Source organism: Sesamum indicum, linkage group LG7 (assembly GCF_000512975.1).
Source record: "Sesamum indicum cultivar Zhongzhi No. 13 linkage group LG7, S_indicum_v1.0, whole genome shotgun sequence".
Lineage (NCBI taxonomy): Eukaryota > Viridiplantae > Streptophyta > Magnoliopsida > Lamiales > Pedaliaceae > Sesamum > Sesamum indicum.
The window spans coordinates 8,209,065-8,227,701 of NC_026151.1; the positions used below are offsets into that span (position 1 = coordinate 8,209,065).

An 18,637-nucleotide genomic window follows, 5' to 3' on the forward strand; every position below is an offset into this window, starting at 1 on the left:
GGGGGGGGGTGTGGGGGGGTGGGTATTGAAGAAGACTTAAACATCAAGACAGTGAAGGATGAGTGTAAAAGACAGCTTGCAATGAAGCAAGAACTCCACCTACCATATTTCCTTTCTTTTTAGCCTCTTTTTTTCTCTTCATAATCACTCACTCCACCCCATTTTCCTCTTTCTCTCCTCACACTAGGAGTGATACAGAAGAAAAAAAACAGACAACAAGAACACACACACACCCATTTATATATATACATATACATACATATACATACATAGAAATTTATACACAGTTCTCAGTGAACAGTGATGGAAATGGAGGTGTAGAGGGGTTCTTGTCTTGTTTTCTTTGAGGGTTTTTGGGCCCTTTTCGTCTGTCTTGAGAGTTGTGCCGCAGGAAAACAAGAAAGAAATTCTGCCTAAAGATTTGTTTTTTTTGGGCGGGAAGTGTTGCTGTGTGTGGAGTGTTTTATGCAGAGGTTTGAGTTCTGCATTTTCTTTGCCTTTTTTTTTTTCTCAGTTTTGAAGCTTGAAATTGCATGTTTGGTATGTGTTCTTCATAACCCAAACTGTTGATTCTTGGGTTTGTTTCTTGCTTTTTGCTTCTTTTATTTGGATGTTTTTTTTTTCTGGGCTCTCTGTTTTTCAACTGAGGAAAAAGATGGTGAAGGCGTATATCATGTTCTTTGCTTTCTTTTCCCCCTAAATGAGCCCTGAAAATGGGCTTTACCCATGAAAATGAGTGAATTCCTCTTTGTTTTTTTGTCAAGTATGAAGCTTTTTTCCCTTCTTGCTAGAGGAAAAAATGGAAAAGTTTGAGACTTTATCGTCATTATTCCTCAAATGACCAGAAAAAAGCTGATTTCTTTCAGTTTTAAGCCAAAAAGTTTCATCTTTTTTCACATTTTTTTCCTTTTCTTGAAACAATAACTTTGATTTCCGCAACTTACCATTCGTTGACAAATATTTACACTACTTGATACTACTTCTTTGTAATTGTTGAACTTACCATTTCCATCCTATGTATTTGCAGGAAAAGTTGAATTCTTGTGGAGGGAGACTGATTTTTAAGGATTTTTTAAGGTTTCTCCATATTGGGTTCTCAAATCTTTGCTTAGGAAACACACAAAAGCTTCAAGGTTTGCTCCGTTCCATCTTTATTTACTTTTTGCCTTGAAGAAATGGGAATTTTTAGTGTCGGTGCACTCAATCGTCACCACCCATTTTGTTGCATTTTCTTTAATTTACTGCTATTTTTCTGAAATCTTCATAAGATTTTCGGAATCTCTATGAAAATTTTGGGTTCTTGGGAACAAGAATCCATAATTTGCTTCAGTTAAAGCTCTTAGATGCTAACTTGCGCCCCCACTCCATCCCAACTTCATATAAGCTGGCAAGCATCAATGTCGTGAGACCAGCAAAGCCTCCTGGCTGGCTGGTGGCCCCCCTCTTCATCCATATCATGCGCATGTTAGCATCAATCAAGCTTCCTTTCAAATATTCATATCATCCCTCCTTTTTTCTAGCTTTCTCGTAGGTACTGTATAACTATTTATCTTTGATTTCCGCTTTTTATTAATTCTTTTTTATCTTTTTGGTTTTTCTTTCAGGGAAAAAAGAAAAAAAATGGGGCCAAATTTCATGGATGAGATTGACTGTGGAAACTTTTTTGATCAAATTGATGACTTGATTGAGTTTCCCCCGGAGAATGAGTCTGGTGGCGGCGGCGGCAATTTAGTTAGCTCTGTCGACTCCAAGGCTTTTTCTAGCATGTGGAATGATGCATTGCCGGAATCCGACCCATTTTTCTCTGGCAGCCATGGCAACTCCTCGTCTGACCTATCAGCCGAGCTTTCTGTTCCGGTGAGCATCAGTTGTTTCCATTAATTGGTAGTAAATGTTCTATTTCAAAATTGACTTACAACTGTTGTTTACGAAATGTCCAAGAGTTTTTTGTTAAGCATTCGAACTCGGTGCAGACGGTGTTTTTTGTTTGATCATGTGTCGTTTGGATGTGTCTACGTGCACACGTCTCTAGTTGCAAGTTAGCATTAGTTTCGTGCCTACGCGCTACATGTGTAAGACTTTTCCTTAAATATACAGGTGATGCGGATACTGAATGCAGCACGAAATGTAATACTAATTTGCAATGCAAGATTACACTACAAGGTGTTGTTAAGCTTGACATCAATCTGAATTTCCGCCATTTGTTGCTCTAATTTGATGTGGGAAAAAAGAATTGAACTTTGAGGAAGTCTAAGTTGTTGCCATGTTGTCAATTAGTATAATGTAATGTTGAAGTTGTTAAGCCATGTTGGTTTGTTGTGTGATGACTTGAAATTATGCCATCACCATCGGCAATTTGAGTGCCGGTGGTGGCATCATGTGTGAAGTAGTCGGGCCATTTTTCTATAGATGATGCATATAATTTTTTTTCAAATGAACCTTATTTGGGGTCTATCTGAATATTTTGGTACTTTCATTTATTTATTAGCGGTGGGGACGAGCTTTGGTGCGAAACTTAATTGCTCTATTAATTCGAAAATTCAAATATTTGGTTATGTGGTCCAATCAAGTATAAGATATAGCTTTCGAATTTAGTACAAGATTGTACTATTTGGTGACCATACTTATAGCTTCAAGACTCGAATTCTAAGTAACAATCACATTTGTTTCTTCTTCATGTATGGTTTTGATCAATTTCTTGGTATGGATATTCAAGTTACTACATCGGTTGGATCACTAATCCTCTGCTTCGTGGGAGTTGGATGAAATTGTTTACAAGTCATGTGCACTTAAAGAGCATTAGCTGCATACGATATTTCCTCGTGCACAGATAGTTTCTCTTTTATGATTGAATGGATGAAATTACAATTTGCATTAATGAACAATGTTTTTTTAGCCCTCGGCTGATCCATTTCATGTTTTTTGTGGTGTTGTCTCAGTACGAGGATATAGTGCAACTCGAATGGCTTTCGACTTTTATGGAGGATTCGTTTTCGGGGCAGGGGATGACTGTTGGAAAAGAGAACTTGTGCCCGGAGATGGAGCCGTCAGACAACCAATTCCAAACGTCCAGCCCCATTTCCGTTCTAGAGAGCAGCAGCAGCAGCAGCACTAGTTCGTCCTCGGAGGCAAAGGCGATGCCGCTCAGCCCCAGTCACCGCGGGCCACAACGTGCACGAAGCAAGCGCCCCCGTCCGGCAACTTTTAATCCGAGAGCTGCCATTCAACTAATCTCCCCTACATCGTCCTTCATAGAGACCCCACAGCCATTCGTCGCTCCTGGATTATCTTCAGAGTCCGAGAACTTTGCCGAATCGACAACGATGAAGAAATCCCCAAAACCGGCTGGACTTGAGCCAAAGAAGAAAAAGAAAATTAAGATAGCTTCGCCCGTTGATGCGGAGGACGCTCATCAGAACCCTCCAGCACAAGCTGTACGCAAATGCATGCATTGCGAGATAACAAAGACGCCTCAATGGAGGGCCGGCCCAATGGGGCCAAAAACACTATGCAATGCTTGTGGCGTCCGCTACAAGTCCGGCCGCTTGTTCCCGGAGTACCGTCCGGCTGCAAGCCCGACATTCGTTCCCTCTTTGCACTCAAACTCCCACAAGAAAGTTCTCGAGATGAGAGGCAAGGTCGGGCCGGGGACTGCAACCACTACTCCAACGACCACGAAGCCCGAGGTCATTCCGAACATGTGATGTCGCAAACGAAGAGGATCAATAATGGGTTTTCAGTGCGTTTCACCATAGCGTGTCGTCTGTATTTTCTTGCAGGTTCTTCGATTTCTTGGTTCGTTGGTTCTTTGTACAGTACTGTAATGGGAGGGGATAGGAGCTATAGACGATGGATAATTTAGCAAAATAGAGAGACGGAATGAGAAGAGAGAGAGAGGGAGAGAGAGAGAGAGTGTAGGAAGGGTTAGAGGTGCAAGGTTAGGAGTAGGAGGTGGAGCTGAGGTTTGAATCTTGATGTTAGGGTCCTTAAAGATTTATTATATAGGTTTCGAGTGGTTTAAGGTGTCTTGTTCTTAGTACTTCTTCTTGTCATCCCATATTCTTTTTGCAGTTCCATTTCTTGTAGGGATTTTCAAATGGTTTTATGTCCTTAAATCTCTCTTCCTACCATCTTCCTTTCTTCTCTTACATTTCTTTGTCGGAACTATGTTATTCAGCTGTCCTTCCACTTTCATTCCATTATTTTAAAAAATTTAAAAATATTAAATTATTCGAGCTTAATTTATGTAGTGTTAGATTAATAATTTATGTCGTACGGATACAAATGTGTGAATATGAATGTGGTATAACATGAGTATGATGATATATATGATTTAGATATGTTAAGGTTTTATTTGAATTTATATATATATATACATAAAAATAAAAGATCTCGAATCACTCCATACGTAAAAAGAATTTGAAATTCATCAAAATTAAACAAAATATAATTCAAAATCAAAATGGAGACTCCAAATTCTTTGAGTTTAAAACTAACCAAACAAGTCCCAAAAATTTACTTTTTAGATAATTAAGATTCATAATTTTAAAATCTGTCCATCCAAATGCAACTTAAATAAAATTAAATATGTCGGGCCTATTTTGTTTAACGAACAGACTGAAGACTTCCCAGGATTGGTAAAAGTTGGGCTGCAAACTCTGAGACAAAATAACCCAACCCCTGAAAACAAAGCCCAACATCTTAGTTTTGGATCATGTCAGCTTATTAAGAAAATTATGATTTCGATCCAAAATGTAGGATGGTTTGCAATATTAATTTCATACTTCTTAAAATAGTCAACTTTAGTCCCACGTTTTAAGTAATCATAGGAAAGTTAGTCCTTCTATTGCAATATTTGTCCCACATTTTTGGAAAACATGACAAAGTTAGTCCCCAATGTTACAATTTTTTTTACAATGGGACTAATTTTATAACGTTTCTCTAAAGTGTGGGACTAATATTAACTATTTCAAAAAATTTAGGACTATATTGCAAATCACCCAATACTCCAAGATTAAAATTTCAATTTTCTTTATAAGTTTATTTTTTCAAATATTTTTCAACAACTTATAAACTTATTCGGAAAGAATTCGATTTGTCTTTTCCTCACAATTAAACTTTTGGTCCATTAATTTTGTGCAATGCCATCATTGTAATTCTTAATCGACTTGAATTTCATTCGAAATAATTTATATCTATATATTTGAAAGTGAAATAAAAATTTTAGTATTGTAATATTATATTATTTTGATAAAATGAATTTGATCAAACTTATTAGTAGCTGGGGATGAAGGGTAAAACCTTGTTCTTCTTCCTATTTTCTCCCTGTTGGGAATATATGAATTCTAAAGAGGTTTTAAAATATAATTTTACTGTTCTTAAATGTAAAATTGTTGCCACTAAATGATTATTGTTGGGTTAAAATAAATTTATTTCTAAAATATGATAAAATGAATTACGATTTTTCAAATAGCAATTTCGAAAGCTTCCTCTCAGGAACAAGTCGAAAAACTTGCTAACTAATGTGTTCTTGGAGGTGTTTATAAAAAGGGTATCCCTCCTCTTTAATAATCAATTTCTAGGAACGTATGTGGGCTCTATGATACGTGGTATTAAAGCAGGGGCCTTATCAATGCCAAGAGAGGGGGATCTATGCCAGCCAAAGGACAGTCCTCATGGCACAAGGGCGCATGTGGATTAGGTGGGGGAGAATGTTACAAGTTTTTCATCCCACATCGATTGGTACAAGAATTCCGAAGATGTTTATAAAGGGAGTGTCATGCTCCTCACTAACCGATTTTCTAAGACTGGATGTAGGCTCGTGACAAGTTTACACATCAACTTCTATTTCTCGTTGGTGCTATTGCATTAGCAGCACGAGTGAGCACACATAAAAGAAAAAAAAGCAAAAAGCAAACAAAGATAACTTGCTTATACTATGTGTCTATGTTTAAATAAATGACTTCAATTATATCACATCAACACAACGTGCGTCTCACTGATGAGGCAAAATTTTTAATTTTTTATTCAGAGGTATCCATTATAAACAAAATTTTTCTGCATCGGGCATATATTTTATTTCTAAATATTTGATTATATATGCTAAAAGGCCCACCATTTTTTATTGTCCTTAATTTCCAATATCTTGATATATAATAATAATAATAATAAAAAAGAAATAAAAATAGAAGGGAAGATTTAGGTGTGAGATGAGGATGAATAGGCAAAGTGTTAGTTGAGATGGGGATATTAATTATTATTGGAATTTGGACAAAGATATTTGGCATATGTTTGGACAATGTGTAGCCCACCAATATTTAAGTGTTTGGTTGGGTTGTTGGGCCTTTTCTTTTTTCCTAAAAAAAAAGTAGAAATAAAAATAAAATTATATTCTTGATTTTCTTTTTATTTTTAAATGCATTTAATAATTTTCATTTTAATTATTTTTGGTGTTCCAGTTAAGAAATCTAATACGAAAATTATAATTTCTTTTACAATCAGCGACACATATATGGTGACGATCTAATGATAACAATTATTTTTTGTGAACAATATTATGTTACTGTCGATGTGCCACTAATTATAAGTACTGACAACTTTAATCACAATTCTTGTCAGGATAAAAGTTGTTGTTGCTTAATATATATTTATAGTGGCGATTTTAAAATTATTACTGAATATTTTATCACAGATATCATATTTTCTTGCTGTGAACATATAAATTAATTTTTAATTATTTTTTAAAGGAAAAATTGCATTAAATTATTGGTGCATCAACTAGTTTAATCAATGGCAAGTAGACCTTAGTATGTTGAGAAGTCATTTTCTTGATAATTCTTTTTTGAAATTTCATTTGATCGATAAAATGTTATTTTTAACAAAATTTCTCCTACTAAATATTTTTTTTGGACCATATAGAAATAGAGCAAAAAAAGAAAAATTATGTCAGAAAATTATGTATTTTTTGTGAAATTTTAATTTATATATAAGAAGAAAATAATATAAATGAGAATTTATACAGTGTTCTGATAACTCTTTGTTATTAAAAATACAAATTGACTGAAATATCCTCAAGCGTATTTATTCGTAGAAAAATGATAATATTCTATTCATGTAAATTTAATATTAAGAAAATATCAATGGATCAATTATTTTATTTGATATAATTGAATAAAAAAATAAATAAATAAATTATGCAAATGCATCGAGTGTTTCAATATCTTAAAGTTTGGTGTAATCACACGTAAACCTCCTGCTATTTGAGAATTATATATCTAGTACTCTTGACGTTGGTTTCTGTCTAACAAATATATATCTTTGTTGATCAAAATTTATTGAATTTATTGATATTAGCAAAAATGTTGAATGAAAATCCATATTTACCCACGATCACTTATTGTAGGTCAAACAAATATAATCTATTCAAAATGCCCTTATAAGAGTGAAGATATGTATATATCTCCTTACATGCATTAGCTTGTGAACATATATAAAGGTATGTTGATAAGAAAATATGACCTGCAGTAGGTCAGTAATAAGTCAATCGATCGGTATATATAGATTTTTCATTCAACTACTTTGTTAATATCAGTAATTTCGGTGAAGTTTTTACTAATCGATGGGTCTATTTGTTAGACTTTAATTCTTAAAAAAATAAAAAATAAAAATAATTACACTCTCATCTTCTGAGATTTGGTATAATTACATATAGCCCCTTTGTGGTTTGGCAAATTATTTCTACAACCTTTGAGGTTTGGTTTCGTCTAACAAATAAGCCATCCCGTTAGTTAAAATTTATCGAATTTTGTGATATTAATTTAAAAAAAAAATCAGAAAAGAATCTATATATATCTCTGATTGGCTTATTATCGATTTATAGCAGATTAAATAAATCTTTTCATGATTAAATTAACCTCATACATCTCCACGCTTTAATGCATGTTAGTGGATATACCTTCAATGTTATTAGGTTAGTTTGGTCCGAAAAAAGGTATCTGACCTGCAAAAAGTCAGTTTTACGTCAATCAAGGGTAAATATCAATTTTCATTTAGTAAAAGCAAATTTAGTAAATTTTGACTAACGAGGAGGGAAACAAATCTCATGAATGCTGATATAATTTTCCAAAATTGTATGAAATTTACGTGTAATTACATCAAATATCATAAAAAGGAATTATAATGATCTCTAAAAAAATAAAAAAGAATGAGACACAACATGGATTTATGCTGAGAAGAAGGGTAAAAATGAATTAGGAGTAATTAATGTTGTGGATTATGGTATAATATAAGTTAGAAAGAAACAAATTACCGAGCCCGACAAAGTGGTTGGCATCCACCTTATTATTAAGCTATATGAAAGAGACACGCTTCTTGAAACGCCAACCTCCGACCGCCTCCCACTTCATTGTTTTAATTACTTGTTTATGTACCTTAATTTCCTCACTTAAAGTTAAACAACTGCCGCTTTATTTTGGCTTCTATTCTACCCCATGCTAATGGCCCCCACCGTTTGAAATCCCATAGTCATATTTACTAGGAGGAGTTTAACTGGTAAAAACATTTTCATGCCAAATGTTTGAACTATTTTTGTAAAAAAAATGTTGTGTGATTATTTACTATTAATTTTAATTTTAAAAATAATTAGTAATTATACAAAAATTAAGAATAATTTATATAAATAATTTGTAAAACAGGGTGTAAGCATAATTCAGAAGAGTAATATATCCACCCGGTGTCCCAAAAATCAAAAAACAGTCACACCCATCCACACTCATACAAAGAGAAAAATAGAAAGAAAAGTGTGAACAGAAATCTGGAAACGTCATTACGTACAGACAGCAAGAGAACTAATATAAAATCATTCTCTCTCCGTCCTCTCTCTCTCTCTCTCTGTATATATATGTATGTATGTAATGTAGATATTATATATATATACGTATATAGGTATGTATATTGGAGTTTCTGAGTGTCATTTGTCAATATCAATTCCCTCTGCCACCCTCTGGTCGGCAAAGGAAGCTTCAGCTTCAGGTGTCGCTTCACCCACTCTCTCTGTTACTGTGTGTTGTGTGTTGTGTGTTTTTTTGGCTCTTGTCTCTGTCTGTCCCCATCCTCATCACACACACACAATTTCTCTTTCTTCTCCATTCTGCTTAAATCTCATACTCAATCCTCTTTCTCTTCACAAGAAATCAGTTTACAGTTTTATGTTGTTGAAAAGGCCTACACAACCACCCCTCATTTATTCGACTTTTCTGCTTCTGCTTTTTCTTCAAGGAAAAGGGCTCGATTCTTTCTAGGTTGTGCTTGTTTCTTGTTTGGTTGATTTAACAAATTAAAGGGTTTTCAGAGAAGAGAAGAGATAAGAGCAGAGAAAGTCGCAGTCTTTGGTGTAAAGTTCACTTTTCCCCTTTCTGTTTTCTCTCTGTTTCTTGGGTTGTTGATTGAAGTGAAGGAAAGGAAACTTTCTTGTCTATATTGTGTTGATTTTGATCTGGGATTCTTGAAATGATTAGAAAAACAAATCCCATCTGCAATTTTTAGTTCTTGATTTCTGTCTTAATGCAGGCTGCCATTGTGTTCATCTTGTGTTCTCTTTAGGGATTTTGATCTTTATTGTAATTTTTGTGTTTTTTACAGAAATAATTGCAGAGGGCCTTGAGGGGTATTCTTGATTTGTTAGAATTGGATGTGGTTGGAGCTCTAGATTGTTGAAGATATGATTAATGCTATGAATTCAGTGGGGAGGCCCATGAATCAAGTGGAGAAGTGCTTGGATCCCCAGCTATGGCATGCCTGTGCTGGTGGGATGGCTCAAATTCCACCTATAAATTCAAAGGTTTATTACTTTCCTCAGGGTCACTCTGAGCATGCCAATAAAGCTGTAGATTTTCATGAATTTCCAAGAATTTCACCCCTTATACCTTGTAGAGTATCATCCATAAGCTACTTGGCTGATTCTGAGACAGACGAGGTTTACGCGAAAATGAGATTAGTTCCATTGGGAAGAAATGAATGTGATGTTGATGATGAGGGTGGATTGATGGGATTTAGTAAGAATGAGGAGAAAGAGAAGCCTAATTCATTTGCCAAGACCTTAACACAGTCTGATGCAAACAATGGTGGGGGTTTCTCCGTCCCGAGATACTGTGCTGAGACGATATTTCCGAGGTTGGATTATTCGGCTGAGCCGCCGGTTCAGACTATCTTGGCTAAGGATGTTCATGGGGAGGTATGGAAATTCAGGCATATTTATAGAGGTACGCCGAGGCGGCATCTTTTGACTACGGGGTGGAGTAATTTTGTGAACCAAAAAAAGCTTGTGGCTGGGGATTCTATTGTCTTCTTGAGGACAGAAAACGGCGAATTGTGTCTTGGAATACAGAGGGCGAAGACGGGCATCAGCGGTGGGCCGGAGGTCTTGTCTGGATGGAGCACTGGGGCTGCAAATTGCGCCTCGGCTTTGTATAAGGGGTTCTCTGGTTCTCAAAGTGAGAGTTTATGTGTTGGAAGTGTTAGGAAACGGAATGGTAGTTGTGATTCAGGGGCGAGGGAGAGGGGGAATGTGAGTGCCGAATCTGTTATTGAAGCAGCTAGTCTTGCTGCCAGTGGCCGGCCGTTCGAGGTCGTCTATTATCCACGTGCAAGCACGCCGGAATTTGTGGTGAGGGCTTCAGCTGTGAGGGCTGCAATGAGGATCCAATGGTGTGCTGGAATGAGGTTTAAGATGGCATTTGAGACGGAAGATTCGTCTCGGATAAGCTGGTTTATGGGAACTGTATCATCGGTTCAGGTCGATGACCCTGTTTACTGGCCTAATTCTCCATGGCGACTTCTTCAGGTAACTCGAATATTAGTTTTTAATTTCACTCCATTCATCCTATTCTTATCTACAAAATTCAGGTAACTCGAATATTAGTTTTTAATTTCACTCCATTCATCCTATTCTTATCTACAAAATTCGGTTGTTGAAAGCTACTGTTCATACATTCTACAATGTTGATCTGCTATGGCTTTGTTAATTGGATGTAGTATTCACACCCGAAATAGGATCTTGTTTCTAATCAAAAAACTCGTTTGCAGGTGGCATGGGACGAACCGGAGTTACTACAAAACGTGAAGCGAGTTAGCCCATGGTTAGTTGAGTTGGTATCACATATTCCAGCCATCCCTCTGTCGCCCTTCTCTCCGCCAAGAAAGAGGCCACGGCCACCGGAATTTCCCCTTGGACAACTTCATATGCCGATGACACTTCTCCGCAACCCCCTCAGCCCCAGCAGCCCGTTGTGTTGTTTACCTGACAACATTTCTTCAGGCATACAGGGAGCCAGGCATGCTCAGTTTCTACTATCTTCATCGGATCCCCACTTCAATAATCTTCAGATGGGACCTCATCCATTCAACTTCAAGCCACTACCAAAGATCCTCACCGGCAGCCGCTTGGAGAATTCCAATTTTGATCCCTTATCATGTTCTCTGCAAACGAAGAGCTCGACCCTCAGTTTGAACGAAAACAACGAAACAAAGTCACCCGTGTTTCTTTTATTCGGTCAGCCAATCCTCACGGAACAGCAAATATCTCGGAGCTGCTCTTTGGATACTGAAGAGAACATGGGAAATGTCTCCAATGGTTCGGTATCAGCCGTTATTCAGAATTCTCCACCAGAAGCCTGTTCGGAAGGAGAGTTTCCAAGGTTAAAAGATCAAAAACTCGAGCTCGGGTTGGAGACAACGAACTGTAAGGTTTTCTTGGAGTCTGAGGACGTTGGTCGGACCCTTGACCTATCGAGTATCAGCTCATATGAAGAACTATACAGGAAACTGGCCTCCATGTTTAGCTTGCAAAGATCTGATACATCGACGAATGTAGTCTACAGCGATGCAGAAGGCGCCACCAGACCCACCGAAGACGTTCCGTTCGGGTAAAACTACAACTCTCATGTTAACATGATTTCAAGAATATTGGAACATGGCTAAGACCTCTGATCCTTTTTACTATTGTTGCAGTGATTTCATGAAGAAAGCGAGACGGCTGACGATACTGATCGAGTCGGGCAGGGAAAATCGTGGGATTTAGGAAAGAGTTTTGATCTGTTTCAAGTTTTGCAATTGTACAGTTTCTGCATTTGGAAGTTTTGGCGAAAATCCTTTGAGCCAATTCTCGAGATGTATGTCCTGAATTCTCTTGCAACTCTTTGCAATGAAAACATGAAGAAGCATTGCTTGGTTTAACGTTTGAAGTAGGGGCGTCAACCGGTAGGGTAAGACCCTATCCATACTCATAACATAATTCAGAAATTCAGGTCTAGACTCAATGAATATTCTTAAATTCAGATTCAAATTCATTAAAAAAATTTAGATTTGAGTTTGGATTGGGACTCTATCCCTTAATACTTATCAGTCTGTCATTTCGACGTATCGAAATTTCAGTTAATCGAACTTTCGGCATGTTTAGTTAACCGAATTGAATACCCCTACGTTCTACATTCAAATGAACAAATCTAAAAGAATTACTATAACATTATTTATTGTCTAATTCTTGAACCATAATAAATTTTTTAAATAATAAAGAATTAATCACATAACTATATTATCATGCTGGTTATATTTTTCAATATGTTCATAGGCAATATTGTTTGTTGAAAACCTGAAGTGATAAAATTAAATTTTAAAGTTTTATAATATTAAATTCAATTGCTATTAAATATATAGATTTGTTATTCTCATAAGATTATTTTGTAAATGGTATAGTAAAGCATATAATATTTAAAAAAATATATCAAAAAAAAGTTATTTGTGAATTGGTCTTAATAATTCAAAATTTATTGATAAACTATGGAAAAAAAAGAAAGAAATTTAAACTAATTAGTATGATTTGCAGAAATTTTTACACCCTTTTCAAAATTTTATAATTTAAACTAAATAGTATGATTACATTTTTTCCCAAAGAAATTTTATAATTATGTTTACACCCTTTTCAAAATTTTTTGTTTATACCTAACATCCTCCCGTTATGGTTTGAATAAAAAATACTGACATCAATAAAAAAATATAAATTTATAATTTTTCCACTTATTTAATATTTTTATACTTGCAGGTGGATAAATGGAATATATATAAATTTAAAAGAATGTGACTATAGTTAAATATTATTTATGAATTATAGTCATTGGATAAAAAATAGTCATGAATAAACTGTTTACTTGGGAAAAAAATGTAATTTCACATTTTTAGAAAGGATTTAAGTATAATTAATCATTTATTTTAATGCATATAAACTATAATTTTTCAAAAATATAATAATATAGTAATTTCTATTTATTTCTCCCCACATAATTTCAGTACATTGTTGACTTTCTAATATAATAGTAATAATAAAAAAAAAAAAGGACTTTTAACTCAAATCCCAAGTACAAAGAGGAAGAGAAGGAAAACAAAATAAATTGGGATTTGCGCGGTAATTAATTATTATTAAAACTATACTTAGGGTCTGAAATAAAGGATTAAGTGGGGTTTAATTAGGGATCTAATCCCAAGGCGTGTTGGTCAAACGCTGCACAGACTTCCTAATCCCCGCGCGTCATTGGGGAGTGACTTCTGTAGAGCCTGCCACCACGAACAAACAAAGATCGCGACCCGCTCTCTCACGCTCTTCTGTCTCAACGTGTTGTCCACGCTCAAAGGTTGAACGTTGACCGGAATCCAACGTGTGGCCTACGCTCCAATGTTTTAAACTTAAACTGAGTGGTTATCAACTTATGATTGAATTACAAATTAAAACTTGTTTTTTTTTTATTTTATAAATTTAGATAATTTAAGTTTAAGCATTGTTTACCAATTTTTGTAAATAAAATAAATATGAAGTTGTTCTTTTAAATATTCTAATTTTATTTATTTATTTATTTTAAATTTTCACTTTAGTTTTAGAAACTTCCCGATTTTTAGTGCAGCTTAATTCAAGATTTTTTTTTATCATAAAAGCAGAAATTATTACAAACACCCTTTTACTTCTTGCTATGCATGAAAGTTATTTAAATAATATATAAATAAAAAAAATCATAGTACACTAGAAGAAAATATAATTTAATCGTGACAATAAGACAATAAAAATAAATAATCATAGTAAATAGTTATTGATCATGGCCGTGTAGTGATTGTTGGCCGTGATTTTTGTGAGTGTGACTAAAAGCCTTGCAAAATGTATTTTTTAAGATGGATAAGCTAAGTTTTTGCATCAATTTTATCTAAATATAATAATAATTATTATTATTATTATTTATTATTACTTTTATTCTATGACAAAGCAACAGTAATTTTTTTTGTAGTGGTAAGTACATATACATTATTTTATTTGGAATCTAAATACATATATATATATATATAAATGTATAAAAACATAAAAATAGTAGGGTTGGGGGACTGATTTATTGGTATAATCACCATTAAATTCTTGATTAATTAAATAACTAAAAACAACATATACAAGTGGGCTCACGTGAGGAGGCCCATCAACAATGCTTCCGCCGTTTTGATGCTTGGGTCCTTTCTCTCTCTCTCTCTCTCTCTCACACACACACACACACACACATTCAATATATATATATATATATATATATAATTAAGAATAAATTAGATTGACACTCCAAAAATTAGATCAAATTAAACAAATTTTCTTATGTGACTTACAAAATTATAACTTTAAGGGGTATTAAGGTAATGTTTGTCAGAGATTGTTCGTATAAGTTTTATTTTTAAATATAAAGTATAGTAGTAATACAACTATAACATTAGATGATGTAGTTGTAATTTTACAAAAAGTAAAGGGTATTTGTATATTTTAGCATAATCTCAAAGACTATTAATATAATTTACTCTATATTTAATTATTAAATTATTATTTTTGCTCTTTAATTAAAAGTCAATTACTCGAAACCTGATACGTCCTTTCAGAATAAATTGTGAGTTAGAAAATTCGAGCAAATAATATCTCATACAATGAAGACATTGATTGCATTGCACATTGCATTACTCGGCATTTTCTATAGAAACAAGGCGATGTGTCAGGTTCAATTAATTATATATTTATTTTAAAGGGTACTGCACTCGACTATCGCCACAAATGGTAAAACAATCAAAACAACTGTGTTGCATACTCGGGACGTTGTCGTTTCATGTGCATGTGAAAAAAATAAAAGAAAAAATCTAAAACATTAAATCGAAAGTAATATTATAGTAGATCGGATAAACTTTGGAGATGATTGAGGTAGAAAATTACGATAACGTCCCAGAAATAAATGTAGAGTACGGGTTTTCAACAATGACAATACATATAAAACTCAAACTCAGACAAGATTTATAATAAAGTCGTACGTGCGCCTAATCCACTTACAATTTTAGCGACAAGACAGTCAAATGAAACCTTAAATCGCGAGACTATCACGACTATATTATATAAAAAGCGTGCTTGGGATCATGAAGATTAGGGTTGCATGAGTTAATAGTAATTACATTAATTATAGCTAATGAATATGGATATATGTGCACGAGGAGAAAAGCGTTGAATTTCATACCAATTTTTGAAGAATTTCATGCTTTTCTCATTTATACAAATGATGTGTCGTCTGATGCGATTCATCGATCGATTGATGTTTCATTGCGTTATATATTATTTATTTTAATTAATTTGTATAAATTTCATGAGTTTATCATAAAAAGACGCATCATTAAAAAAAATACAAAAATTATTAAAAAAAATCATCATCGACAACTAATGTAAAACGCTGGTCAACATTAATTTACGTGCATAGAATCAAAATTTCTGTCTTCATCCCTGTGTATAGAACAAGATCCAAGAATTTCAGAGAAATGTTGGAGTCAAGAGTCAACCCTTGAAATTAGTAGGTTTTTATTTATTTCTAGAAAAAGTAAAAAAATAAAAATAAATTAAAAAAAATAATAAATGGGAACAGAAACTCATGAAAGATTAGGTAATTGTGTTGCTTAGTTTTAAGTGTATGCAAAAATGGTATCCAACGACCTATTAATTATTTTATATTTATATGTGTATGTGTATGTGTATGTGTGTGTGTGTGTTTTTTATGAAGAAAAAGAATCCGAAGACTAATAAGTTGGTATAATATATATATATATATATAAGGTGGTCGTACTAAAAAAAATATGATTTTTTATAATAATTAATTATCATAATTAAAATTAAAAAATGTGATACTAATTAATTACGACCACTTAACGGCCATTGATTTGCTATAGTTAAAAACTATGGTAAATATTTTGGTAATAGGTAAAAACTATTAAGCATGTTGATTAACTGTGGTCAAAGTTTAAATCTTTATTTTGATTTTATCTTATCATGATAAATAGTATTAATTTACTATGATAATCTTTATATCGATTTTATCTTATCATGATAAATAGTATTAATTTACTATGATTTTTAAGGTATAGTATTTGTAGTTTGGGAAATAATTAATTTTTTCATAGTGTCTTTGGATCAACATTTCAACAACAAAAATCCCTGAAAAAGAAAAAAAAAATATTTGATTTTTTTAAATAATAATACTTTGTAAATTTATTTTTTATTTCATAAGTTGAAAAAGAAAAGAAGGGGTTTACAACAAATATTTCATCCCTCCCAAATTTATTTATATAGCTTTTTTTTTTTTGCTAAATTATCCCCAAAAATTATCCGATGAAGTCGTTTTACTAATATATCCCCCATTTATGCTAAGTTTGAGCGGAAGGATTTGAAAAAAGAATTTTAAATTACTTTATGTTAAAAAAATTTAAAATTCATCAATATTTTAAAAGACAATATTGAAAATTTTAAAATTCTTTATAATACTGATGAATCCAGACAGATTCATAAATTTATTATTAGTAATTTAAAATATATCGATCCAAACACAGCCTTAATTAAACTACCAATCACCCAACATTTTTTTTTTAAGAAAAATAAATTTGCATATTTAGAGATTTATTTAAAATGTGTTATCAGACAAACTCTAAAAAGATAAAGTGAGAATTACTTTTCTTTCTTTTTTTTTTAAATGAGAGAAATTATGGGCCCAAAAGAGAGTTCATCAAGTTGGGCTAGCCCAAATAGGGCCCAAACCTAAATGCTAATTGCAGCCCACAGCTTATATATAGAAATAAAATAATTATATTTACACCCGTTGATCTATAATTTGTTTAAACAAATCAAGAAAATAAGAATAATTTGTGTAATATTTTCTTAATATTTCAAAAGACAACTTGTCTTTTGTTTTAAATAGTGAAAAGACACATTTGTCTTTCACTAAAATTTTATTACAACCTTTGTACAAAAATCACCCGGAAAAAGATATTCGCGAGAATTAAATTTCAGGAGAGGTGAATGCAAATAACCCGTCAAAATAATTCGCCAATTATCATTAATTTTTGAAAAAAATTAAGCTTCAAATCACATACTATATACCAAACTAAGTAGCAACAGAACACAAAACCACAACCAGAATATCTACATCTACATCTACAAAGCTGCCTACCTCCATCCTACACTCTACTCCTACGTCGAACCGTTCATCGTCGTCCGCGCTCTGATTACCTATGAGAACGGGTCGAGGAGAGCTACAGGAGCTTCATCATGAAGCTGAACTGCGTGTCAGGGGACGTTCTTGGATGAGGCCAATTCGCGCCTTCCGGCACCTTAATGCACCTGAAACCCTGGCTCGTGTACAGCTTCGTAGCTCCCGTGTTGTTAACCTCGCAGTGCAGAGCAATGGCACGGCACCCCCAGCTTTTAGCCTTTGCCTCTGCTTTAGCTATTAGCTTCTTGGCAACTCCCTTTCTGCGGAACCTTTCTCGGACGGCTACATTTGATATGTACGCGATTCCTGTCCTGTCAATAACAGCAAGATGTACTTGAGCAAATGCATCGGCATGTTGAGGTATGTATCGATGAATGAGGTGACATTCTACATGCTCCAACTTATACATGAAATCCAAGTCGAGATTTTCACTAGGATCAATAATTTGTACTGGAACACACGGTCACTCATCAACTATATAATCAGGACGTCTAGATAGTTACAGAAGCCCCTATAAATAAAATGTAGATACTACCTAGTTGGATCTGTAGAAGTTGGGCTAAAGTGTAACGTTGAATCAGACTCTACTCGGACAAAGTCATCCTCGTCCCGATATCAGTAAGTAAGAGAGTGTCAGCATGTTTTTAACAGCACCTAATTTCTGACATTATTTATAGGAGAAGAATGTATTGGTGACTATTCCTGCTAGATGTCAGGGATTTTGATCATCAAACCACGTAGATCATGACACATTAGCACAAATATAGGTGTGGCTGCTGACGGGTTGATTTTAACTATTTAATGTTTTTGAGTTCGAGACATATAAGAAAAAACTCGAAAAAGGCTAAAGTTACCTTCTTTGTCGAAGAGGTCCTTTCCTAGGAAGAAAATCAGCAACAGTGTCGACGGTCAAGATCCCGGTCACATATCCTTTACTCAGGAAGAACAAATCTTCACCAGCATTCCCGGTTACGGCAACAAGGCAAGTTCTTTTGCAGCCCTTTGGTGTTGAGAGTCCGAAGAGCATCCCAATAAGCCGATCAAATCTCAGA

At 34.0% G+C, this 18,637-nt stretch overlaps 2 protein-coding genes and 1 pseudogene across 4 annotated transcripts; 2 read left to right on the forward strand and 1 right to left on the reverse strand.

The window, feature by feature from the left end:
- LOC105166606 (GATA transcription factor 8) lies at positions 79–4,097 on the forward strand. Of its 2 annotated transcripts, XM_011086023.2 has the most exons (4): positions 79–473; positions 1,028–1,133; positions 1,605–1,857; positions 2,940–4,097. In XM_011086023.2, exons 3-4 carry the CDS (start codon positions 1,621–1,623, stop codon positions 3,702–3,704), a joined length of 1,002 nt encoding a protein of 333 aa, XP_011084325.1. In that variant the 5' UTR covers positions 79–473; positions 1,028–1,133; positions 1,605–1,620; the 3' UTR covers positions 3,705–4,097. The 2 variants fall into 2 exon arrangements, with proteins under 2 accessions (XP_011084325.1, XP_020551118.1); XM_020695459.1 differs by lacking the exons at positions 79–473; positions 1,028–1,133; positions 1,605–1,857 and adding an exon at positions 1,889–2,163.
- Positions 8,891–12,239, forward strand: LOC105166607 (auxin response factor 18). Of its 2 annotated transcripts, none has more exons than XM_020695482.1 (4): positions 8,891–9,030; positions 9,640–10,840; positions 11,083–11,921; positions 12,007–12,239. In XM_020695482.1, the coding sequence occupies exons 2-4, from the start codon at positions 9,719–9,721 to the stop codon at positions 12,074–12,076; spliced, it is 2,031 nt and encodes a 676-aa protein (XP_020551141.1). In that variant the 5' UTR covers positions 8,891–9,030; positions 9,640–9,718; the 3' UTR covers positions 12,077–12,239. The 2 variants fall into 2 exon arrangements, with proteins under 2 accessions (XP_020551141.1, XP_011084326.1); XM_011086024.2 differs by having other exon boundaries at positions 8,941–9,391.
- LOC105166608 overlaps positions 17,400–18,637 on the reverse strand; it is a 2,786-nt pseudogene continuing 1,548 nt past the window's right edge.